The 25454-nt window shown below is 50.9% G+C and overlaps 2 protein-coding genes across 9 annotated transcripts in view; one reads left to right on the forward strand and one right to left on the reverse strand.

Annotated features, from left to right (window-relative positions):
* The window catches only part of IQCK (IQ motif containing K), a 149733-nt gene extending 139703 nt beyond the window's left edge, over window positions 1–10030 (reverse strand). For 3 of the 4 annotated variants that reach the window (XR_012512764.1, XM_010340739.3, XM_074381984.1), the window contains exon 1: window positions 9814–10028. Coding sequence is in view for 3 of the 4 variants with exons in the window: in XM_010340739.3 (XP_010339041.1) it covers window positions 9814–9994 (181 nt within the window). In the remaining variant the exon portion in view is untranslated. Of the gene's footprint in view, window positions 1–9813 lie in introns of all 4 variants that reach the window. The other variant, XM_003930143.4, reaches the window with a different exon arrangement.
* The window catches only part of KNOP1 (lysine rich nucleolar protein 1), a 93589-nt gene continuing 78127 nt past the window's right edge, over window positions 9993–25454 (forward strand). For all 5 annotated transcript variants that reach the window (XR_745156.3, XM_074381982.1, XM_074381983.1 and 2 more), the window contains exons 1-4: window positions 9993–10143; window positions 13489–14411; window positions 15235–15303; window positions 16941–17018. Coding sequence is in view for 4 of the 5 variants with exons in the window: in XM_074381982.1 (XP_074238083.1) it covers window positions 9993–10143; window positions 13489–14411; window positions 15235–15303; window positions 16941–17018 (1221 nt within the window). In the remaining variant the exon portion in view is untranslated. The remainder of the gene's footprint in view (window positions 10144–13488; window positions 14412–15234; window positions 15304–16940; window positions 17019–25454) is intronic.

The raw sequence follows: 25454 nt of genomic DNA on the forward strand, positions 1-25454 counted from the left end.
GTATCACAGCCAAAGCTATGATCTTTGAGGGTTGGGATCTTTTCCCAGACTTATTGGTCATTGAATTTTAGTTTCTTGGCCGGGCACGGTGGCTCACACCTGTAATTCCAGCACTTTGGGAGGCCGAGGTGGGTGGATCACCTGAGGTCAGGTGTTTGAGACCAGACTGGTCAACATGGTGAAAACCCATCTCTACTAAAAATACAAAAGTTAGCTGGGTATGGTGGTGTATGCCTGTAATCCCAGCTACTCAAGGGACTGAGACACAAGAATCACTTGAACCTGGGAGGTGGAGGTTGCAGTGAATGAAGATCTCACCATTGCACTCCAGCCTGGGTGACAGAATGGGACTCTGTCTCAAAAAAATAAAAAAAAGGATTTTAGTTTCTTGTGGTTGAGGTCTCAGGTCCTTGCTTTCTTGTGGTTGTCAGCTGGGGACCCTCTCAGCTCTCGAAAGGCACTCTCAGGTTCTTGCCATGGGTAATGCACAACTTGGTTGTGGCTACTTCAGGGGCAGCAGGAGAATCTGCTCTGCTTGAATCTCTGACTTCTAATTTCTTTTAAGGGCTCACTTGATGAAGTCAGGCCCGCCTACAATAACCTCCCTAATTTAAAATCAGCTAGTTAAAAGCGTTAAACATATCTGGAAAATAGCCTGTCATACCTGGATGAGTGTCTGATTGAATAACTGAGGTGTGTGCATAGGTGGCAAGACTCTTGGGGGCTATCTTAGAATTCTGCCTAGCGTACCAGCCTCAGCTCTACCATGTTTTTTCCTCTCAGGCATGCATGTAAATTCACCCTTCTTCTCCAGCTGCCTTGGGAACCACTGATACAGTGTGAAAACTGCTTATTTGGGTTTAAAATGCATACATTTATTTTCTGTCTGATTATAAAAGCAAGACATACTTAAAGAAAATTTCAAATAACACAGGGATGTCTTATGTAGAGTGTAAAAGTCACAATTAATCCTGTTGCAACCCTAAACCCATTGTTAGATATGGAATAGATCCAACCAAAAAAATTTTTTTTTGAGATGGAGTCTCGCTCTGTCACCCAGGCTGGAGTGCAGTGGTGCAGTCTTGGCTCACTGCAACCTCCGCCTCCTGAGTTCAAGTGATTCTTGTGCCTCAGCCTCCTAAATAGCTTGGATTACATGTACCCGCCATCATGCCTGGCTAATTTTTGTATTTTTAGTAAAGATGGGGTTTCACCATGTTGACCAGGCTGGTCTCGAACTCCTGACCTCAAGTGATCCACCTGCCTCAGCCTCCCAAAGTGCTAGAATTACCGACTTGAGCCACCACGTCTGGCCGGTAATGACTATCTTTTCTAATAGATTATCTGTTTGGGGAGGGAAATGCCTGGCTCTGTCTGTCTTACCATTATTTCCCCACAGAATACTTGCAGAATGAATGAATGGATGGATGAACAGAAGAAACCATATTGTAAGTTACTTTTGATGTCTTTTTCATTCATTTATATTTATTGTAAGCCCATCACCTGCCATGAACCATTCTAGGTGTTAAATATGGGTCTCCTTTCAATGCTGCTACATACATGATGTGCCATATTTATTTAACCAGTATATTCTTAATGGGCATTTGGGTTATTTCCAGTATTTTATTATTATAAATGATGTTTCAGAGAACATCTTTATACAAATATCATTGATCCATAAAGAGGTATTTTGGTATAATTAATTCTTAGATGTGGAATTTTTTCTATCAAAGGGAAAAAAAATTTAAAATTTGGGCCAAATTGCCAAGCTTTTCTCCAAAAAGTTTACAACCATTTGTACTCCTAATAGTGGCACTGCCTGTTTCTCTAATCAATCTTATACATTAAAAATTTTCAACACCTGTAAAAGAAAAAAATGCTGTTTTGCTTTTATTTGCATTTCTTTATTACTTGTTACTATATTTTTTCCAGTGAAATCTCTCAGGAGTTCACTTTAATGGAAAAGATACAAATTTCTTCCTCATATGATCACAAAAGACATTACAGTTGAAATGATTATATAGAATTATGAAGTATGGGGAAATACTTTGCTTTCAAGACAATCCAATATATTTGTTACTTAAAACTTCTGTAATGTTTGAGAGAATGTAACATATTTGATAATGTCAGTTTTGGATTTCAATCTGAAATGTGATTACAGGCTGATACTTTTACATTGAAAGGCATAAAAGAATTTAAGTTTGTGGAGTACTGAACTCTTTAAAACCACTTGATTTACCATAGTAATTAATTCAATTTACAAAAGTTGTTTTGGTGCTTAGAAAAATGTGTTTATCTGCTCTGTTCTGCATTAGAAACGCTTAAGAAAATCAGGGGCCAGGCATGAATTACAGGCTCACACCTGTAATCCCAACACTTTGGGAAGCCAAGGTGGGCAGATTTTTGGAGCCTAGGAATTCAAGACCAGCCTGGGCAACACGGTGAAACCCTGACTCTACAACAAATATAAAAATTAGCTGGGTGTAGTGGCACCTGCCTGTAATCCCAGCTACTTGGGAGGCTTAGGTGGGAGGATCACCTGAGCCTGGGAGGCTGAGGCTATAGCGAGCCACGATCCCACCACTGCACTCCAGCCTGAGTGACAGCCTGACTCAAAAAAATAAAAATTAAAAAAAAATTTTAATTGGGTGTATTAAATGTATAAATGTTTACAATCTTTCAATTACCAATGGTTATAAATGACATTAATTGATTAGGAGAATTTAATGTTATATGCATATTAAATGAACCTTATGAACAAGTGAAAGTGGTTGCTCATTTTACGTAACAAAAGCAACATTTTAGGAGAAGCAGTGCAGAAAGAGCCTGGAATCTTGTTGGCAGAGTAGAGCCCTTGTACCACAATTGAACCCTCTCCCCTCTCACTTCTGGGATGGGAGAATAATTAAACATCTTCGTTTAGGCCATTATGAGTTGGGTTTTCTACTATTTGCACCTGAACGTGTTCCTGATGAATTAAAATGTAGGATTGGCCCACAGTAGCCTGCTGGAAGGGGATGGAGCAGAAAGGTGATGCTGGAAGTGAATCAGATGAACATTTGGCAGGCTTCTACTATGGTGGCAGGGTGTACAAGGTTGCTGGAGAGCCAGATGAACAGGACAGAGGAGCTCATGTTCCGGAGAAGGGATGAATGATAAACCAGGGGTTATGAGATGTGGAATGCTGCCATAGAGGGCTTCAACCACAGTCTAGAGGAGGGGAAAGAAGAGGCTCCGAAATTGGCCTGAGGAGTTACAGAAGGCTTTCCAGAAGAGGGGCTACTTGGGTTGAGTCTTCAGAGAGAGAGATGAGAAGGTAGGGATGTTCCAGGAAGAGGCAAAGCTTGTGCAAAGGCATGGAGGAGAGGAACAGTACGGTGCACTGGAGGAATAGTTTTGTGTGACTCCACGTACACAGTACACAACAGTGGTACCGAAGTGCTTATTTAAAACGCAGAGCTCACAGACTCACCACCACCGAGTCTGGCCCATCAGGCTAGGGAGGACAGAGCTAAGGAAGCTGCCTTTCATTTATATATTTGTTTTTGAGACAGAGTCTCGCTCTGTCACCCAGGCTGGAGTGCAATGGTGTGATCTTGGCTCACTGCAACCTCCGCCTCCCGGGTTCAAGCCATTCTCCTGCTTCAGCCTCCCGAGCAGCTGGGACTCCAGGAGCACATTGTCACACCTGGCTAACTTTTTTTTTGTCTTTTAGTAGAGATGGGGTTTCACCATGTTGCCCAGGCTGGTCTCGAACTCCTGAGCTCAGGCAATCCAGCCCCCTTGGCCTCCCAAAGTGCTAGGATTACAGGCGTGAGCCACCTTGCCCAGCCAGGAAGCTGCATTTTAACATGTATCCAGTGCTCCCAGTCCATGCTTTAAAGGCATGCTGGTGTCTTGTTCAAGGGTTTGAACTTGATAGTCAAAACAGACTTGAGTTTGAAGCTGACCCTGCCACTTACTTTGGGCAAGTTTCCTAACCTTTTAAGCCTCAATTTCCTCATCTGTTGCTGTGAGGCTTACATGAGAAGTCGTGTACCTAGCACAATGCCTGGCACACAAATAGCAGCTCAATAAACGGTTGCCATTAGGATGATTTGGGTAAATGGTATGTGATGACCCAAGAAAAGTAAACAGAGATGGGATCATTCAGAAGCTTAAGGGTTAAGCTAAGGAGTTTATCATGTAAGCTATGAAAATCATTGTAGGTCACAGCATGATGCGATTAGATTTGAATTTTAGAGAGGTTCCTGTGACAGCAGGTGGAATATGGTCTGGAAGGAGGCCTGCCTCAAGAAGCTGCAGCAGCAATCCAAGCAGGGGGCATGCTAAGGGCCTGATTTAAGGCAGCAGACATGAAGACTGGGGGGGTCGGGGGGGGAGGGGGGACAGGGTGGGAATGGTGGGAGATATTAAACAGGTAAAATCTATAATGACTGACGAATGAGAGTGGGGCCATGGAAAGCAAAAGGGAAGCAGGCCAGGTGTGGTGGCTCAGGCTTGTAATCCCAACACTTTGAGGCTGAGGGAGCGGATCACCTGAGGTTAGGAGTTGGAGAGCAGCCTGGCCAACCTGAAATCCCGTCTCTACTAAAAATACAAAAATTAGCCGGGCGTGGTGGCAGGTGCCTGTAATCCCAGCTATTAAGGAGGCCGAGACAGGAGAATTGCTTGAACTTGGGAGGTGGAGGTTGCAGTGAGCAGAGATCGCCCCGCTGCACTCCAGCCTGGGCAACAGAGAGAGTCCATCGCGTGAAAAAAAACAAAGGGCTGGACTGGGCAGCTGAGTGAAGTACAATAACATTTGTTGAGATGGAGAGTAAGTTGTTGACGTCCAAACAGTGCCTGCAGTCATGTCATGCCTGGCCCAGCATTTAAAACAGTTCCCAGCCCCGGTAGGTACAAGTTGGCTCAATGCTTCAGAACAATTTCTTTAGAGAAATGAGGAAGAAGTTGGTCTGCCCTGGGTTGATAAGGTAATAGGAATGAAAGTGGTATGGGCAAGGGCAGTGTGTTCTTACCAGAAGCTTCCTGAGAGGGGAGGAGAGATTGATAGGAGCTGGAATAGAATATGGGGTCAAGGTGGAGGTTTCTTCCTGAGATGACAAGCCAGGGGTGTTTGGAGGGAAGGGCTAGTAGAGAAGCTAAAGGAGTAGTAGAGGAGGTGAGTTAACAGGATCCTGGAATAGCAAGCGGATGGTAAATATGGAGAGCTGAGCAGCAGGTAGCAGGGTGAGAGCTGCTTCCACGTGTACAGATGGATGTTAGAGGACTTCCCTCTCCACTCCTGACCGCTGACTTCTCAGTGAATGCCTCCTATGCTGAGAGGTATCACAGAACATTTCAAGGGGGGTTAGAAACTTGGACTAGTAGACACAGACAATGGGAGAAGGCAGTGAGAGATGCTGATTGCTGAGCAGTGCTGAGAGCCAGCTGGGGTCATCTTTCTCCAGCTTGCTCAGTGGCTGTGCTGAAGGAACAGGTATTGATTAACAACTGATTCATGTCGGTATCTGGCAGGTGAAATCAAAGGCCAGATTTTACAACAGCATTGGGGACGAGGCCAGAAAGTGTTTGATTAAGTGATGCACCAAAGACAATGGTGAGGATACTGATAAGAGTAATCACAGAATTATCAAAATGGGAATGCCTGTAATCCCAGCACTTTGGGAGGCAAAGCTGGTGAACTGCTTGAGGTCAAGAGTTTGAGACCAGGCTAATCAACACGGTGAAACTCCATCTCTACAAAAAAATTAGCCAGGCATGGTGGCAGGCACCTGTAATCCCAGCTACTCAGGAGGCTGAGACAGGAGAATCACTCAAACCCGGGAGGCAGAGGTTGCAGTGAACCGAGATTGCACCACTACACTGCAATTGGGGTGACAGAGCCAGACTCCATCTCAAAAAAAAAAAAAAAAAAAAAAGGAAAGTGTAAGCCCCACACGCTTTGATTGTCTTGATTAAAACCATGAACCCAGCAAGTCACAAACTATTATAAGATTTGATTAGAAGTGTGGGCAGGGAAGGAGTTTATTGACACTAACACAATTGCTTTTTAGAATACAAAGCTCTCAGTTGTCACCAGAAAGATGAGGGAGAAAACTGATATTTACAAGTAAGTTATAGTGGTGGGCATGCACATACATAGAAAAGCACACTAATCAGATTGGTTAAGGTCTGTGTAAGTTAGATATTTACCCACTTTGTATTTTGTCTTCATGAAATTGAGTTTCTGGCAGGTCTGCTTGCTATGACAGTTTGTCTTTTAAATGGAGATTATCTTAACCTCACAGATAGGATTACTACAAAGCCTGTTTTTTCATGTTTGTTGTGACAAACTCAATTTACTATATGTTATAGAATATTGCATTTGTTAGATGTTTAAGAATTGGGTTTATCTAGATTAAAATAATCATTGCAGTGTCCATGTGTATAGTTCACCAATGCTGACCTCATTAAATTCATTGTTTTTTTTTTGTTGTTGTTGTTTTATACGGAGTCTCACTCTGTCACCCAAGCTGGAGTACAGTGGTGCAATCTCAGCTCGCTCCAACCTCTGCCACTCAGGTTCAAGCTATTCTCCTGCCTAAGCCTCCCAAGTAGCTGGGATTACCCACCACGCCCGACTTATTTTGTGTATTTTTAGTAGAGATGGAATTTCAACATGTTGGCCAGGCTGGTCTCCAACTCCTGACCTCAGGTGATCTACCAGCCTTGGCCTCCCAAAGTGCTGGCATTATAAGCATGAGCCACCATACCTGGCCTCATTCTGTAACTCTATCATTTTATAGTGGCATCAATTCACTTGCTTTTCAGAGAGCACCAAAACCCTTTGTCTTTGCTTTCTCTCTACAGGCCTATTTGACCAAAATAAACTCAGTTTGTAATATACAACACAAGGCATGTTTCTTTGTCAACAATAATGAACATTTATTGACTACTTTTTTTTTTTTTTTTTGAGACAGAGTCTTGCTCTGTCACCAGGCTGGAGTGCAGTGGTGCAATCGTGGCTCACTGCAACCTCTGCCTCCTGGGTTCAAGCGATTCTTCCGCCTCACCCTCCTGAGTAGCTAGGACCACAGGGGCGTGTCACCACGCCTGGCTACTTTTTTTTTTTTTTTTTTTTTTTGTATTTTCAGTAGAGATGGGGTTTCACCGTATTGGCCAGGATGGTCTCGATTTCTTGACCTGGTGATCTGCCTGCCTCAGGCTCCCAAAGTGCTGGGATTACAGGTGTGAGCCACCGCACCCAGCCTATTGACTACTTTTTAAATGCCAGGCACCGTGCTAAGCACCTTTTCATACATTATCTTACTTGATCCCCACAACAGCCCTGTGGGATACGTATAACCATTATCCATCTCTTACGGATGAGGCTGAGTAACTTTTCCAATAATACTCTAATGGCATTATAAAGAACTGTTTGCCTTGGAGAAGTAGAGAAGTAAAAGCTATGAGGGAAAGACAGCCACAATAACTAACTTCAAATATCTAAGCAGATTTTTATTTTTAATTTCTTTTTTTTTTTAAATGCAGAGTTTCGCTCTGTCGCCCCAGGCTGGAGGCAATGGTATCTGGGCTCGCTGCAACCTCTGCCTCCTGGGTTTAAGTGATTCTCCTGACTCAGCCTCCCGAGTAGCTGGGATTACAGGCATGCACCACCATGCCTGGCTAAATATCTGAGTAGATTCTTTGTATTGAGAGTGACTAGCTCCTTGAGTCATAGCACCAAGAGGTAAGGACCCAGGGGTGAAAGTGACAAAGAGAACATCCAAAATGAAAGAGAGTTTTCTAGTAAGATGCAATGTTGGAGAAGGAATTTAAGTATTGGATAGGCATTAAAGTAGACAGCCTTTGAGGGCATCTATCAACTGAGTCTACCATTCTCTTCCTTCTCTGTATTCTCCACTTGCTTTCAAGTCATCACATATATTGGTGCATTCATTCTTTTTTCCCATTCAATAAACATTTACTGACCTGCACTGTCCAATACAGCAGTCACTATCCACGTGTGGATATTTAAATAAATTTATTTATTTATTTTGTTTATTTATTTTTGAGATGGAGTCTCACTCTGTTGCCCAGGCTGGAGTGCAACGGTGAGATCTCGGCTCACGGCAACCTCCACCTCCCAGGTTCAAGTGATTCTCTTGCCTCAGCCTCCTGAGTAGTTGGGATTACAGGCACCCGCCACTTCACCAGGCTAATTTTTGTATTTTTAGTAGAGACAGGGTTTCAACATGTTAGCCAGGCTGGTCTCGAACTCCTGACCTTGTCATCCACCTGCCTCAGCTCCCAAAGTGCTGGGATTACAGGTATGAGCCACCGCGCCCAGTCATTATATTTATTAAAATTAAGTCAGGGCTGGCTGCAGTGGCTCACGCCTCTAATCCCAACACTTTGGGAGGCCGAGGTGGGTAGATCACCTGAGGTCAGGAGTTCAAGACCAGCCTGGGCAACACTGTGAAACCCCTTCGCTACAAAAATACAAAAATGAGCCAGGCATGATGGTAGGTTCCCGTTACCCCAGCTACTGAGGAGGCTGAGGCGGGAGAATTGTTTGAACCCGTGAGTCTGAAGTTGCAGTGAGCGATCGAACCACTGCACTCCAGCCTGAGCGACAGAGCAAGACTCCGTCTCACAAAAAGAAAAATTAAGTCCAACAAGAAATTCAGTTCCTCAATTGCACAGTAAGAACTAATGCTTACGCAGCTCTTTCTGTAAATCAAGCAGCTTCCCCCTCCCCACCCCCCCACCCCCCCCCACCCCCCGCCCAATAAACGTTTTGCATTCCTACAATCAGGCAGTTTGCTAAGCACTTTTTATGACTATCTGGTTCCATCTTCCTAACACCATTGAAATAGGTGCCATTATTATTACCATTTTGCAGACAGGGTAATAAGTTAAATAATTTGCCCAACCTAAGTAAAGAATACTGAGTAGGGTCACAAAGGAAGATGTGCTAACCTCCGTTTGGGGAGGTTAAGGAAGGTTTGAAGCAAGAAAGGACTAAAAACCGTTTGTCCACACCATGGTTACGGAACGTGTGGGCCACCGTCTACCTACGTTAGGATTACCTGGGGTGCTTTTTTTTTGCTCTTTTTTTTTTTTTTTGACAGAGTCTTGCTGTGTCGCCAGGCACCAGGCTGGAGTGCAGTGGCACAATCTCGGTTCACTGCAATCTCCACCTCCTGGGTTCAAGCAATTCTTCTGCCTCAGCCTACCGAGTAGCTGGGACTACAGGCGCGCGCCACCACCTCCAGCTAATTTTTGTATTTTTCAGTAGAGACCTGGTTTCACCATGTTGGCCAGGATGGTCTCCATCTCTTGACCTCGTGATCCGCCCGCCTCGGCCTCCCAAAGTGCTGGGATTACAGGCGTGAGCCACGGCGCCCGGCCGGGGGTGCTCTTTTTAAAAAAGTGCAGATTCCCTGACTCCCAATTTGACTCTCTGTGGGCGGGGCCTGGTTTTTAACCAGATCCCCGTCCCCGCCCCAGCAATTCTTTTCCGTTCACTAAACGAGGTTCAGAAACTGCTGGTCCACGCCGCATAGTTCTCTTTATTCTGCTTTCCCTCGCGGTTCCCTTGCCTTTGACCTCACTACGGATCACGGTTGGAGGCCGCGCTGCGTAACTTTGGGCCAGACTCTGCAAGCCTCAGTTTCCCCGTGTAAAATGCGGAGCCCGGGCCCGTGGCGCAGCTGCCCGGCGGCCCAGCACGTCAGCCGCCTGGCGCACAGAGGGCGCTACCCCAGCGCGGCCCCCGCCAAGCCGCCCGGGTCCCGTCCCTCTCGGCCAGCCCGGGCTGCCTACCCTCGCAGATCTGCTCCCACAGATTCTTGCCCGACGGCTCGGCGACCTGCCATGGCGAGATAGGCAGCTCGCGGGACCCGAGAGACAAGTTGTGCACCGGCGTCCGGGTGAACGACGAGTTTGCAGAGCTGCTGGGCTTGTGCTGAACATTGTAGCTGGGGACCTGCCGCGGCGCTGCCATGGCCACGGTTTCCAAGGTAACCGCGTTCGCCGGAAGGCCGCGACCCGGAAGAAGCCGGAATCGGAGAGGGTGGGCCAGCGACTCAAAGTGGACTTCCGGGTCACGGCGGAGCGGGCTCTCACGTGGAGGCGCGGAAGTTTGGCCCACGGGTGAGTGCCAGGGCGTGTTTCAGGCGGGCGGCCTCGGTGTTTGCCCCTGGGGAAGTGCACCCCGGAGAAGAGAGGGAAAAGCGGACCACCCACATTCCCAAATCCTACCCCTCCGGTTGGTGTGCGCCCGCCCCGGCCTGAGGCCGCCGCCTCCAGGAGGTTTTCCCGCCTCGGAGCCGGGCCTGGGACCGCACGTAATCCCTCCCTGTCTGTTGCTGCGGAGGCTTTGGCCCCTGGCGTTCCTAGAGGCACAGACCTCACTTCCTGGCTCCCGCGCGTCCTACTGGTGATCCTGCGGGGGAGTGGGGTGTTGCTGCACAGGCTTTGGAGTCCTGTGGGCGGAATTCGAATCTTCGTTTTCCACTTGCTGGTTTTGGAACCTAGGGCAAGTGAATCATTAAAGTCCCTGGAGCTTGTTAAGGTCGGGTATTCACTGTGATCCTCACATGGCTGCCGCGGGAACTTAAAGGGCGCTTTTTGCAGAAAGCGTTTATGTTTGCAGGAGATGCACTGTAATGTTCTTTTCCTTTCTCCTTGAAAGAGTGAATGCATTTGGTCGCAGAGATAGAGAGGAAGATGCAATAATTTTCTAAGTGGCAGAGATGGGGAGAGAAGGAGATTGAGTTGACACCCCAACCTCCAGGTGGATTCTTTGTTCTTGACAGATCTCTTGGCCACTCCCCTATCAGAAGTCGTCTTGGCTTTCTTGGCTACACTCTTTATAGGTTTGCACTTTCTCCTTGGCAAGCCACTTTTCCTCTGCCCGCTTATTTAAATGCCAGTACAATAGTCCCGCTCTCCCCTTATCCGCGGTCAGTACGTTTCTAAACACTCTGTGGATACCTGAAACCACAAATAGTACTGAACCCTAAGTATATTTTTTTCTTGTGTATACTACCCATGACAAAGTTTATAAATTAGGCACAGGAGGGCTGGGCATGGTGGCTCACGCCTGTATTCCTAGCACTTTGGGAGGCCGAGGTGGGCGAATCACCTGAGGCCAGCAGTTGGAGACCAGCCTGCCAACATAGTGAAACCCAGTCCCTACTAAAAATGCAAAAATTAGCCGAGCCTGTAGTATATTGCCTGTAATCCCAGCTATTGGGGAGGCTGAGGCGTGAGAATTGCTTGAACCTGGGAGGTGGAGGTCGCAGTGAGCCGAGATCATGCCACTGCACTCCAGCCTGGGCAACAAGAGTGAGACCCTGTCTCAAGAAAAGGTACAATAAAAGATTACCAACTATCTAGCTAGTAATAAAACAGAATAATTACAGTATACTGTAATAAAAGTTACATGTATGTGGTCTCCCTCTCAAAATATCTTCACCTGTACTGTGCTCACCTATTTTGGGATCAGGGTTAACCAGGGGTAACTGAAACCTGGGAAGGGAAACTGGGATTTGAGGCACTGTTGAGGACCATTAGGTTTACCATGACTCCTTTGTGGAGGATGCTTGTAGTTTGTAATTAGTCATAGGCAGGCAACAGCTGCCTACCTGGTATATGCCTGAGTTCTGTGTATATTGAAAACACCTGTGTGTTAATACGAATCACCTGTAAAAGAGCAAATAAATACGTGGATGGATCTCTGCCCAGGGCTTTCAGTCCTGGAGACTGCAAGCGTTGCAGACTCTCAGGCTGTTGTCTATCTGGGTCAGTGCTGCTCTACCTTGCACCTTCAGCTTGTCCTGGGTGGGAGTCTCCTGGCCGAGCTGGTTCTTGGTAAGGGACTACTGTATTTCTTGAAATCTTGTCTCAGGCTTGTTGTGTTCAAGGCTTAATCACCACCCATATCTTCCTAAATTTATGTCACCCCTGCCACCCAAACACCTCCTCCATATATTCATCTGTCCTGTGAACATCTCCAAAGCATCTGTCCAATCAAGCCTTTCCCCTCAGCCCTTCAGCCGCTTGCCTTCAGTACCTTTGTCTTAGGGATTAATATCACCATCCTGCAGTTATTCTTCAGAAATTTTCTTGACAACTGATAGGACAGGTTACATAACCTCCACCTCCCTGACCTTACCACTGTCCTTGCTTTCATCACCTGTATCATTGTTACTACGCCTCATTCCCTCCTACATCTACTTGCTGCTTTATGGGTGATGTGTTTCCTTGTTCATCTCTGCATCTCTAGCATGAATTCATTCAGTGAGTATTGAGCACCTGATAATGTGCTAGGCACTGAGTAGGACACTGAAAATAAACCAGGAAACAGGGTAGACAGGAATGAATGAGTGAGTGTAGTTATTCCCTTGACTCTCCAGGTGCTCCAGGAGTGGGTTATGAATGAACTTGACAAGTAGCTCAGGCCTGGCTTGGCTCTTTGAAGCTGCTAAGAGTGCACTAGCTCCAGTGTGGACCCTCTAGGTTCTGAAGCTGAGGAGGGCTGCAGGATGGAGAAGCTTTTCCTTTCTCTCCCATAATCCTAACCTCCTGTGAGGGGATATTTTGCTTCTAGATTCTGGGAATGTCTAGTGCAGGGAGCAGCAGGAACTTGGCTGGGGACTGGAGTGAGAGAAGTGGCCCAGCTGGACGCTGAAGGGTATTGAGGACCCCAGCCCATTCTCACAGGTGTTTCCATGACATCTGTCCAAGACAAGCCGGGCACCCTAGGTACTGTGTATCATTGTGACTCATTCAGTGTTGGCAATCAACTTGAAATTTTAAAAACAGTGAAACTAGGTCAGGCACAGTGGCTTATGCCTGTAATCCCAGCACTTTGGAAGGTTGACACGGGTGGTCACTTGAGGTCAGGAGTTCAAGACCAGCCTGGCCAACATGGTGAAATCCCTTCTCTATTAAAAAAGAAAGAAAAACTTAGCTGGGCATGATCACAGGTGCCTGTTATCCCAGCTACTCAGGGAAGGCTGAGGCAGGAGAATCACTGGAACCCAGGAGGCGGAGGTGGCAATGAGCCTTGATCGTACCACTGCGCTCCAGCCTGGGTGACAGAGCAAAACTCTCTCTCGAAAAAAGAAAAAGGGAATTAACAATGTACCAAGCGCTTTCCATGGATTATCACATTTATTCTTCCAACATCCCTTTGAGGAAGCAGGTGTTCCCCCATTTTCCAGATGGATAAATTGAGGCGCAGGGAGGTTAGCTGATTCACTTAAGGTGAGAGAGCCATTTAGGTGTGAACCTAGGGCTGTCTGTATTTAAAATTTATGCTGTTTCTATTGTGTTTCTTTTTTTGTTGTTCTAAAGGAATCATGTCCATTTTCCCTATCCCCTAACACTTAGACCACCCGCTCACAGAAACATGGTTCTTGGCAATTGCTTAGTAGAATTGAACACAGGATGGCTTGGTATAGGGGTTACTTATACCATTTCTTTTTTCAGGAATGATCACCAAGACACACAAAGTAGACTTGTTTGCTGGGCTCCCAGAGAAGAAGAAGAAAAAGAAGAAGAAGAAGAAAGTGGTCAAAGAACCAGAGACTCCGCGCTCAGTTTTAAACAATGAAGATTACTTTGCTGATGTTTGTCCTATAAGAGCCACATCCCCCTGTAAGAGTTCGGTTCACGGGCAGGCACCTGAGATGCCTCTGGTGAAGAAAAAGAAGAAAAAGAAGAGCGTCAGCACGCTTTGTGAGGAGCAAGTAGAGTCTGAGACCATGCTGCGTGCCAGGCGGACAGAGAAGTCACGCAGCCCCAGGAAGCAGGTACTTGGCCACTTAGAGTTCGTCAGTGGAGAGAAGAAAAGGAAGAAGTCACCTGTGGCCACGTCCCATGCCTCTGGACTGAAAACCTCCCCAGACCCCAGACAGGGTAAGGAGGAAACCAGATTTGGCAAGAAGCTCAAAAAACACAAGAAGGAAAAAAAAGGGACCCAGGAACCCACAGCCGTCTCAGTCCGGGACCCCTGGGTCTGTGAGGCCGGGGATGCTGGGGACACTTGCTCAGTGGGGAAGGAGGGTAAGGAACAGGCAGTCGTGGGGCAGAAACGGAAGCAGAAGAGCCCCAGGGAACACAGTGAGAAAGTGAAAAAGAAAAAAAAAATCCACCAGGAGGGAGAGGCCCTCCCAGGCCACTCTCAGCCCTCCAGGTCCATGGAGAGCAGCCCTAGGAGAGGAAAGAAAAAGAAGCCAGTCAAAGTTGAGGTTCCGGAGTACATCCCCATAGGAGATGGCCCGAAGGCCCCTGTGAAGAAAAAGATGAAGTCCAAGAAGAAGGTAGAGCAGCCAGTCATCGAGGAGCCAGCGCTGAAAAGGAAGAAAAAGAAGAGCAAAGAGAGTGGGGTAGCCGGAGACCCTTGGAAGGAGGTAGGTTTTCCTTCGGAAGTGGACTCTGCCACTGGAGAATTAAGGGTGGGGTTTGGGAGGGGTGTGTATGCACGTGTGTGCGTGTTTGCACATGCATGAGTTCTCATACTTTGAGCTGCCAGAGCCCTGGTTGATTTCAGCCAGAGTAGGGAGTTTATTGCATGCAATTGGAAAGATGGTTTAGCTAGCTTCGGATATCCAGGGGTTTATGCAGTATCGTTGATAATGATAGGTATCCTTTGCTGCTGAAGCCACCTAAGTTGTCCCTCTCTGCAGTCGGGGTCTGATGAATTCAGAGGAATCCCTTGCTTTCTGAACTCTTGCCACTTGCTATCCAAAACTAAGGAACCAAGTTAGGTGAGATAGCGTAGTATCTGTAGCTATCTGAGTACCATCAGAGTTCAGTATACACAGCTTGTAGATCAAATAGATTTGGGTAGCAGGAGATGCCTGTACGAGATTTCCTCAGCTCTGGGCTTTGTATTTTCCTCCTCCTCCCCCTCCCCCTCCTCACTGTCCCCTGGGTTAGATGTGGTTAGAATCCTCAGTCCCTGAGATAACCTTTTAGTTCCTTTCCCTGTCTGAACTTCAGTTTCTTCATCTGTCAAATAGGTTAGTACCATGTTTTGGAGAAGAATTGTGGAAGAGAACGGATGGGAAGGGCTTTGCCGACTATGAGATGTTTCTAGGTGGGAAGGCCGAGGCTGATGCCTTGCTCTGAGGTCTTTTCTGGACTTTGTCATGATCTCACCCTGGCTGGGTGCAGGGGCAGAGGACATTCATCGTGAACTTGAACCTTACCCAGCTCTGCCCTCTCCTGCAGGACGCAGACACGGACTTAGAGGTGGTGTTGGAAAAGAAAGGCAACATGGACGAGGCGCACATAGACCAGGTATAGCCCGGACCCTCCTCAGGCCCTCTGCTGCCTCCTGCCACCCCCTGGAGTCTCACTCGCCGTCTGCCAGGCTGGCTCCATGATCCTGGTTTCGGGCACCAGGGACTGCAGAGGCCACTGGGCCAGCCTTCAATGCACACCTCTCAGGCAGGGAGTGCGTGCCCTCCCCATTCTCATGCTGGGGGCCTTGCCGCCGGCTGCCGTGGCTGTGGCCAAGAGGCCGATTGGCCATCCCCACTTGCTGCAGGATGTGGGGAGTGTGTCCCTAACACCCTGCAGCTGAGCAGGTGGACACATGCTCAGCCAGGTCCACAGGCTGCCACCCCCTGGGCTAATTCAGGAGCATGTAGAGGAGAAGTTTTGTTGTGAATCAGCTTCCGCTTCTGTCATGCCCAGATCCCCTGGCAAATGCATCCCTTGTGGGAAGTGGACTTTCTGGCCTGCCAGGACATAGGGGTAACCATATAGGCCTGGTGTTAGACAGTTACTGATTGGGAGACCTGGGTGGGCACTAACCTCACTGACCCTCATTTTTCCCCTCTGTGAAGTAGGGATCATGACAGCATGGACCTTCACAGGTTGCTGTGAGGACCAATGAGGTCATGTTTGTGCAGCAGTCAGCAGTGGCCACCTCATGTCTGTGCCTAAGAAATGGCAGCAGTTACTCGCTGAATCGGTGTGCCAGGGTGGCCTTGGGCCATACTAGCAACCATGTATAAGATGGAACTACTGTGTGCCAGGTGCTTTACTAGGTACTTTCCGTTGATATTTCTGTTTTTCTTTACGCTTTAAGGTAGCTGATAGGTCCATTTATTGTGGAGAAATAGACCAGAAAGGTGGAGTGAGTTACCCAAGGTCACACAGCTAGTTAATGGCAGTGCTGGGATTCAAACTTGCCTCTGGACAGGCGTGGTGGCCCACACCTGTAATCCTAGCACTTTGGGAGGCCAAGGCAGGTGGATCATTTGAGGCCAGGAGTTCGAGACCAGCCTGGCCAGCATGGCGAAACCACCTCTCTACTAAAAATACAAAAATTAGCCAGGTGCAGTGGCGTATGCCTGTAGTCCCCGCTACATGGGAGGCTTGGGCAGAAGAATCACTTGAGCCTGGGAGGCAGAGGTTGTCTTGAGCCCAGATTGCACCACCACACACCAGCCTGGGCGACAGAGCAAGACTCTGTCTCAGTAAATAAATACCTACATACAAACCAACCTCTGCCTGGCTCTACAGCCTGTTTTCTTTGTAGAAGACACTTTTTATCATCACAAAAGTTAACAATGGTGTCCTCTGCACAAGAAGGCATTGCCTTGGCATTGCGTTTGGGGAAGGTCTCCACGTCACATGGCTGTTAAACTGTTCTAACGGTGAAGGCGGTTGAGGTTCAGTTTCTAGGAAAATTCCTTCTTAAGAAACCCTGACTAAAGAGGATAAATGAGCCTGCGCAGTGTAGGCCAAGGGACCTCAGCCCTCGAGATGCTGAGAGGATACTTTTGACACCAGCTTCCCATTGTTGGTAGCACAGTCAGGCTGTGTTAGTTCTTCCCACGTGCCGTTCCCCCGGCCTGTCTCTGTCCTGGTTTAAGCCTGAAGAAGACCTCTGTGTCTGACGGCCCTCTTCTTTAATCCTTGCGCAGGTGAGGCGAAAGGCCTTGCAGGAAGAGATTGATCGCGAGTCAGGCAAAACGGAAGCTTCTGAAACCAGGAAGTTGACGGTAAGTTCGGGGCTTGGCCTCCTCTCGCCTCCAGCATGGGGAGTGGAGCAGGGGAACCCAGTGTGTCCAGGCCCCAGAGGCAGCCCAGCCTGCAGTTGGCTCCCTCCACAGCAGAACTTGTCCTAAGCTAATTTCCTTCCTTCTGAAGAGGCACTTGCCTCCCTCCTGGAGAGCTGGCTCCATGAGATAAGCTGCCTGAACCTTTGTCTCAGCCCTGGACTGGTAGGGTGTCCCAGGGATTAGTCACGGTGGACACATTCCAGCGAGCTCTTACCAGCGGTGGACAGTGGCCTCAGAGGGCTGCTAGGAACAGGGGCAGGAGGCAGAGGCGACGGGGTGGTAGCGGCCTTTCTCAGATGCACTTTCACTGGGAAACGTCCAAGCTAGGCCTGGAGTGACCTCTTGAGAGGGAAGATGGTGCAAGGATCATGAGGCTGGAGAGCGGGAGGCTGGCAGGCCGGGGCCCTGGCAGGGCTCAGTGGGGCTGTGTGCTGGGCGCTGGACACGGAGCAGATGAAGCCCACATGATCCCCATCGTCATGCTCACTGTCTAGAGGCCAGAGGAGGGTGATGGGCAGGGAAATGCTTAGCAAACAGGAAAAGGAAGGTTAGTTCAGGTGGCAGTAGGCCTCAGGAGAAGGACGGAACAGTGAGGTGGAGAGAGGCTGTGCGTGGGGTCTGCAGCAGATGGGACGAGGGCTGGGAGACGCCGATGCCTGTCCAGACACGTTCAGGGTGCAGAGGCTGCAGCCTGCAGGAGCCCAGGGGAAGAGCGTTTCCATCAGGCCAGTGGCCCGCGTGGAGCCCTAAGGTAGGAAAGGGCCTGGTGTGATCTGTAGGGAAGGCCAGCGGGTGGTACTGCGGCTGGAACGAGGGATGAGAGGGCTGCAGGCCACAGGCCTCGGCCTCAGCCTCAGCGGCCGGAGTAGAAAGCTGGCCTGGGGCCCGGCTGAGTGGGGGCAGCTGGAGGGCATTGACTGGGCAAGCGGGAAGCCCTGGGAGAAGGCGCAGCCTGCAGACACTGCAACCTGAGGATGGCGGCAGCGGATAGAGAAAACAGCTGCGTGGTTTATTTCCGAGGCACAGCTGGCAGGACTTGATCATAGGTTGGATTTTGGGGAGAGGAAAGGAAGGGTCCAGATGACCATTGAGGCTGGCCTTCAGGCTCTGTCTTCCACTGTCAGTGCATTCAGCAGAAAAGAACAGTTGATTCAGATCAAAAGATCTGAAATCACTTCCTGGCTCTGCAACTTTCTAGGTGGGGAACTCTGGGCAGGTACCTTCCCCTGAGCCTCTAGTGTTCACGCTGTAAAATGGGACTCGTACCTTGGCATGGTGGGGTATGGAGTGGGGATTTGTTATGCGTCCTGCCTCGGGGTGCCCTTTCTCTCTATACCCACCTGCTGGGCTGAGCCAAGCTGATGAGACACCCAACTTGCAGAGGGAAGGCAAGAAACAAGGCAGTGTGATTCGGAGCTGATGTCCGGGGGCCTGTCCCTGGAAGGACGTGATGGCAGGAGAGTGATCCTGGGGCTGAGGTGCAGGGACATACCATGCCACTGAGACGTGTGGTGGTCCAGGGGCCCTCTGGGTGGGCAGCAGTTGTTGGAACTGCTGGTTCACCCAGGTCCAGCTAGCAGTCTCCTGCTCTCCCCAGAACCCGCGTGAGACGGTCACAGGTGATCTCTCACTCTAGAAACTGCAGGGCAGGGGAACTGTCCTTATTTTGCCATCTGGGCCACCGTGAAGCTGGGAGGATGTGTCACCAGTTCACTCAGGGCAGCTCTAGTGACAACTGGTTCTTGTTCTCCCAAGGCCAACCCGGAAATAAGTGCTGGGCTGGCATCTGGCTTGTGAGAGAAAAGTTCCAAGTTCCCAGGCAGCGTGGGGCTCAGCAGTGTGGTTGGGGTGGGAAGAGGAGTGACCGGTGACTGAGGCCTTCGGGTCTACCATGCATTGTGCACTGGGCTTTTGGCATCAAATCCAATGTACGTCTCACTGAAGCCCTGGGGATTTTATGACCCCAGCTTAGCGATGAGGACGCCGAGGCTGAGAGAGGTTAGGGGACTTGACCTGGGAAACCCAGGTGAGGCGTCCTCCCAGGTCCGCGTGATGTCAGAGTAACAGACTTCTTGGGGGTGGTTTCTTTCCTATTTGACTGACCTGGGGAGAAGGGGGTCTGGAGGGGCTCTCCTGCATTCTCTTGAGTAGGGGTGGTAGACCACTTGGGCTGGAATGGGGACCCCCGAGTTCCTGGGCTAGGGTGAGTCTGACTTGGCTGTTGGACCCTTTAAAACAGGGCTTCTGAGAGGCACATTTCAGATCCCCACTTAACACCTGCCGTGCTCGAAATGAACCAAATGTTAGGCTGATGCTACCTGAGGGCCTGCCCCACCCTGCTGCTGGGCTGTGGGTTGCCTGTTGTGGGACTTGTGCCTTGTGGGGAGGTGGGAGGGAGGACATTGTGTAGGGAGGTGGGGGAGTACACGGTGTAGGGAGGTCGGGGGAGGTGCCCTGTGTAGGGAGGTTTGGGGAGTACACTTTGTAGGGAGGTGGGGGGAATACACTGTGTAGGGAGATGGAGGGAGTACACTGTGTACGGAGGTGGAGGCAGTACACTCTGTAGGGAGGTCGGGGTAGGTGCCCTGTGTAGGGAGGTTTGGGGAGTACACTGTATACGGAGGTGAGGGGAGGTGACCTGTGTAGGGTGGTGGGTGGAATACACTGTGTAGGATGGTGGAGGTGGAGGGAGGTGCCCTGTATAGGGAGGTGGACTGAGTACACTGTGTAGGGAGGTGGGGGAAGTGCCCTGTGTAGGGAGGTGGGGGGAGGTACCTTGTGTAGGGAGGTGGAGGGAGTATACTGTGTACAAAGATGGAGGGAGTACACTGTGTAGGGAGGTGGAGGGAGGTGCCTGGTGGAGGGAGGTGCCCTGTGTAGGGAGGAGGAGGGAGTATACTGTGTAGGAAGATGGAGGGAGTACACTGTGTAGGGAGGTGGAGGGAGTACACTGTTTAGGGAGGTGGAGGTGGAGGGAGGTGCCCTGTGTAGGGAGGTGGAGGTGGAGGAAGGTACCCTGTGTAGGGAGGTGGAAGGAGTACAATGTGTAGGGAAGTGGAGGGAGTATACTGTGTAGGGAAGTGGAGGGAGTACACTGTGTAGGGAGGTGGAGGTGGAGGGAGGTACCCTGTGTAGGGAGATGGAGGGAGTACACTGTGTAGGGAGGTGGAGGCAGGTGCCCTGTGTACTGAGGTGCGGATGGTGCCCTATGTAAGGAGGTGGTGGCAGTACACTCTGTAGGGAGGTCGGGGTAGGTGCCCTGTGTAGGGAGGTTTGGGGAGTACACTGTATACGGAGGTGAGGGGAGGTGACCTGTGTAGGGTGGGGGGTGGAATACACTGTGTAGGGTGGTGGAGGTGGAGGGAGGTGCCCTGTATAGGGAGGTGGACTGAGTACACTGTGTAGGGAGGTGGGGGAAGTGCCCTGTGTAGGGAGGTGGAGGGAGTACATTGTGTAGGGAGGTGGGGGGAGGTACCTTGTGTAGGGGGGTGGAGGGAGTATACTGTGTTCAAAGGTGGAGGGAGTACACTGTGTAGGGAGGTGGAGGGAGGTGCCTGGTGGAGGGAGGTGACCTGTGTAGGGAGGAGGAGGGAGTGTACTGTGTGGGAAGATGGAGGGAGTACACTGTTTAGGGAGGTGGAGGTGGAGGGAGGTGCCCTGTGTAGGGAGGTGGAGGGAGTACACTGTGTAGGGAGGTGGAGTACACTGTAAGGTGGTGGAGGGAGTATACTGTATAGGGAGTTGGAGGGGGTATGCTGTGTAGGGAGGTGGAGATGGAAGTGCCCTGTGGAGGGAGTACACTGTGTAGGGAGGTGGAGATGGAGGGAGGTGCCCTATGTAGGGAGGTGGAGGGAGTACACTGTATAGGGAGGTGGAGTATACTGTGTAGGGAGGTGGAGGGAATGCACTGTGTAGGGAGGTGAAGGGAGTACACTGTGTAAGGAGGTGGAGGTGGAGGGAGATGCCCTGTATAGGGTGGTGGAGGGAGTACACTGTGTAGGGAGGTCGGGGGAGATGCTCTGTGTAGGGAGGTGGAGTACACTGCCTAGGGAGGTGGGGGGAGTACACTGTGTAGCGAGGTGGACGGAGTACACTGTCTAGAGAAGTCGGGGGAGGTGCCCTGTATAGGGAGGTGGATGGAGGTTCCCTGTGTAGGGAGGTGGAGGGAGTACACTGTGTAGGGAGGTGGAGGGAGGTGCCCTGTGTAGGGATGTGGGGGGAGGTACCCTGTGTAGGGAGGTGGAAGGAGTACACTGTGTAAGGAAGTGGAGGGAGTACACTGTGTATGGAGGTGGAGGGAGATACCCTGTGTAGGGAGGTGGAGGGAGTACACTGTGTAGGGAGGTGGAGGCAGGTGCCCTGTGTACTGAGGTGCGGATGGTGCCCTATGTAAGGAGGTGGAGGGAGTACACTCTGTAGGGAGGCGGAGTACAGTGTGTAGGGAGGTGGAGGGAGTACACTGTAAAGGGAGGCGGAGTACACTATGTGGGGAGATGGAGGGAGTACACTGTGTAAGGAGGTGGAGGGAGTACGCTGTGTGGGGTGGTGCAGGGAATACGCTGTGTAGGGAGGTGAGGGGGAGGGAGTGCACAGTGTAGGGAGATGGAGGCAATACACTGTGTAGGGATATGAAGGGAGTACACTGTGTAGGGAGGTGGAGGGAGTACACTGTGTAGGGAGGTGAGGGGAGGTGACCTGTGTAGGGAGGTGGACCGAGTACCCTGTGTAGGGAGGTGGGGGAGGTGCCCTGTGTAGGGATGTGGGGGGAGGTGCCGTGTGTAGGTAGGTGGAGGGGCTACACTGTGTACGGATGTGGAAGGAGTACACTGTGTAGAGAGGTGGAGGGAGTACACTGTGTACGGAGGTGGAGAGAGTACACTGTGTAGGGAGGTGGGTCGAGTACACTGTGTAGGGAGGTGGAGATTGAGGGAGGTGCCCTGTATAGGGAGGTGGAAGGAGTACACTGTGTAGGGAGGTGGAGTACACTGTGTAGGGAGGTGGAGATTGAGGGAGGTGCCCTGTATAGGGAGGTGGAAGGAGTACACTGTTTAGGGAGGTGGAGTACACTGTGTAGGGAGGTGGAGGGAGTACACCGTGTAGGGAGGTGGAGAGAGTACACTGTGTAGAGAGATGGAGTACACTGTGTAGGGAGGTGGGGGGAGTACAGTGTAGAGAGGTGCAGGGAGGTGCCGTGTGGAGGAAGGTGGAGGGAGTACACTGTGTAGGGAGGTGGGGGGAGGAGCCCGGTGTAGGGAGGTGGAGGGAGTACACTTTGTGTGGAGGTGGAAGGAGTACACTGTGTAGGGAGGTGGAGGTGGAGGGAGTAACCTGTATAGAGAGGAGGGGGAGTACACTGTGTAGGGAGGTGGAGGGAGGTGCCCAGTGGAGGGAAGTGTCCTTTGTAGGGAGGAGGAGGGAGTATACTTTGTAGGAAGATTGAGGGAGTGCACTGTGTGGGGAGGTGGAGGTGGAGGGAGGTGCCCTGTGTAGGGAGGTGGAGGGAGTACACTGTCTAGGGAGGTGGAGAGGGTACACAGTGTAGGGAGGTGGGGCGAGTACACTGTGTAGGGAGGTAGAGGGAGTATACTGTGTAGGGAGGTGGAGGGGGTACACTATGTAGGAAGTTGGAGTACACTGTGTAGGGAGGTGGTGGGAATACTCTGTGTAGGGAGGTGGAGGGAGTACACTGTGTAGGGAGGTGGAGGGAGTACACTGTGTAGAGAGGTGGAGGGAATACACTGTTTAGGGAGGTGTAGGGAGTACACTGTGTAGGGATGTAGGCGGAGTACACTGTGTAGGGAGGTTGGGGGAGTACACAGTCTTGAGAGGTCGGGGGAGGTAGCTGGTATAGGGAAGTGGATGGAGGTGCCCTGTGTAGGGAGGTGGAGGGAGTACACTGTGTACAGAGGTGGAGGGAGTACACTGTGTAGGGAGGTGGAGGGAGGTGCACTGTGTAGGGAGGTGGGAGGAGGTACCCTTTGTTCAGAGCTGGAGGGAGTACAGTGGGTAGGGAGGTGGAGGGAGATGCCCTATGTAGGGAGGTGGAGGGAGTACCCTGTGTAGGGAAGTGGAGGGGTACACTGTGTAGGGAGGTGGTGGTGGAGGGATGTGCTCTGTGTAGGGAGCTGGTGGGAGTACATTGTGGAGGAAGTTGCCCTATGTAGGGAGGTGGGGGGAGGTGCCCTTGGTAGGGAGATTGAGGGAGGTTCCCTGTGTAGGGAGGTGGAGGGAGTACATTGTATAGGGAGGTGGAGTGAGTACACTGTGTAGGGAGGTAGAGTACACTATGTGGGGAGGTGGAGGGAGCACACTGGGTGGGGATGTGGAGGGAGGACACTGTGTAGGGAGGTGGAGGTGGAGCAAGGTGCCCTGTGTAGGGAGGTGCAGGGAGTACACTGTGTAGGGAGGTGGAAGGTGTACTCTGTGTAGGGAGGTGGAGGGAGTACACTGTGTAGGGAGGTTGAGGGAGTACACTGTGTAGGGAGGTGGGGGGAGGTGCCCTGTGTAGGGAGGTGAGTGGAGTACACTGTGTAGGGAGGTGGAGGGAGTTGCCCTGTGTAGGGAGGTTGGGGGAGTACACTGTGTAGGGAGCTGGAGTGAGGTGACCTGTGTAGGGAGGTTGTGGGAGGACACTGTGTATGGAGGTGGACATGGTGGGAGGTGCCCTGTATAAGGAGGTGAAGGGAGTACACTGTTTAGAGGTGGGGGAGGTGCCCTGTGTCAGGAGGTGGAGGGAGTACACTGTGTAGAGAGGTAGATGGAGTACACTGTGTAGGGATGTCCGGGGAGGTCCTGTGTGTAGGGAGGTGGAGGGGGTACACTGTGTAGGGAAGTGGAGGGCGTACACTGTGTGGGGAGGTGTACACTGTGTGGGGAGGTGGAGGGAGTACCCTGTGTAGGGAGGTGGAGGGAGATCACTGTGTAGAGAGGTGGAGGGAATACTGTGTGTAGGGAGGTGGAAGGAGTACACTGTGTACGGAGGTTGAGTACACTGTGTAGGGATGTGGTGGGAGTACACTTTGTAGGGAAGTGGGTTGAGTACACAGTCTAGAGAGGTGGAGGGAGGTGCCCAGTATAGGAAGGGGGATGGAGGTGTCCTGTGTATGGAGGTGGAGGGAGTACACTGTGTAGGGAGGTGGAGGGAGGTTCCCTGTGTAGGGAGGTAGAGGGAGTACACTGTGTAGGGAGGTGGAGGGAGGTGCCCTGTGTAGGGAGGTGGAGGGAATACACTGTGTAGGAAGGTGGAAGGAGTAAACTGTGTAGCGAGGTTGAGGTGGAGGGAGGTGCCCTGTGTAGGTAGATGGACGGAGTACACTATGTAGGGAGGTGGAGGGAGGTGCCCTGTTTAGGGAGGTTGGGGAAGGTACCCTTTGTAGGGAGCTGGAGGGCGAGTACACTGGGTAGGGAGGTGGAGGGAGGTGCCCTGTGTAGGAGGTGGAGGGAGCACCCTGTGTAGGGAAATGGAGGGGGTACACTGTGTAGGGAGGTCAACGGAGGTGCCCTGTGTAGGGAGGAGGATGGAGTATACTATGTAGGGAGATGGTGGGAGAACACTGTGTAGGGAGGTCGAGGGAGTACACTGTGTGTGGACTTGGAGGGAAAACACTGTGTAGGGAGGTCGAGGAAGTACACTGTGTAGGGAGTTGGAGGTAGAGGCAGGTGCCCTGTATAGGGAGGTTGAGGGAGTACACTGTCTAGGGAGGTGGAGGGAGTACACTGTGTATAGAGGTGGAAGGAGTACACTGTGTAGGGAGTTGGGTGGAGTACACTGTATAGGGAGGTGGCGGGAGTACACTGTGTAGGGAGGTCGAGGGAGTATACTGTAGGGAGATGGAGTACACTGTGTAGGGAGGTGGAGGAAGTATCCTGTGTAGGGAGGTGGAGGGGGTACACTGTTTGCGGAGGTGGTGTACACTGTGTAGGGAGGTGTAGATGGAGGGAGGCGCTCTGTGTAGGGAGGTGGAGGGAGTACACTGTGTACGGATGTGGAGTATACTATGTAGGGAGTTGGAGGGAATGCACTCTGTACGGAGGTGGAGGGAGTACACTGTGTACGGAGGTGGAGGTGGAGGGAGTACACTGTATAGGGAGTTGGAGGTAGAGGCAGGTGCCCTGTATAGGAAGGTGGGGGGAGTACACTGTGTAGAGAGGTGGAAGGAGTACACTGTGTAGGGAGGTGGCGGGAGTACACTGTGTAGGGAGGTGGAGGGAGTATACTGTAGGGAGGTGGAGTACACTGTGTAGGGAGGTGGAGGAAGTATCCTGTGTAGGGAGGTGGAGGGGGTACACCGTGTAGGTAGGTGGAGATGGAGGGAGGCGCCCTGTGTAGGGAGGTGGAGGGAGTACACTGTGTACGGAGGTGGAGTATACTGTGTA

The sequence above is a fragment of the Saimiri boliviensis genome, chromosome 12 (assembly GCF_048565385.1).
Source record: "Saimiri boliviensis isolate mSaiBol1 chromosome 12, mSaiBol1.pri, whole genome shotgun sequence".
Taxonomy (NCBI): domain Eukaryota; kingdom Metazoa; phylum Chordata; class Mammalia; order Primates; family Cebidae; genus Saimiri; species Saimiri boliviensis.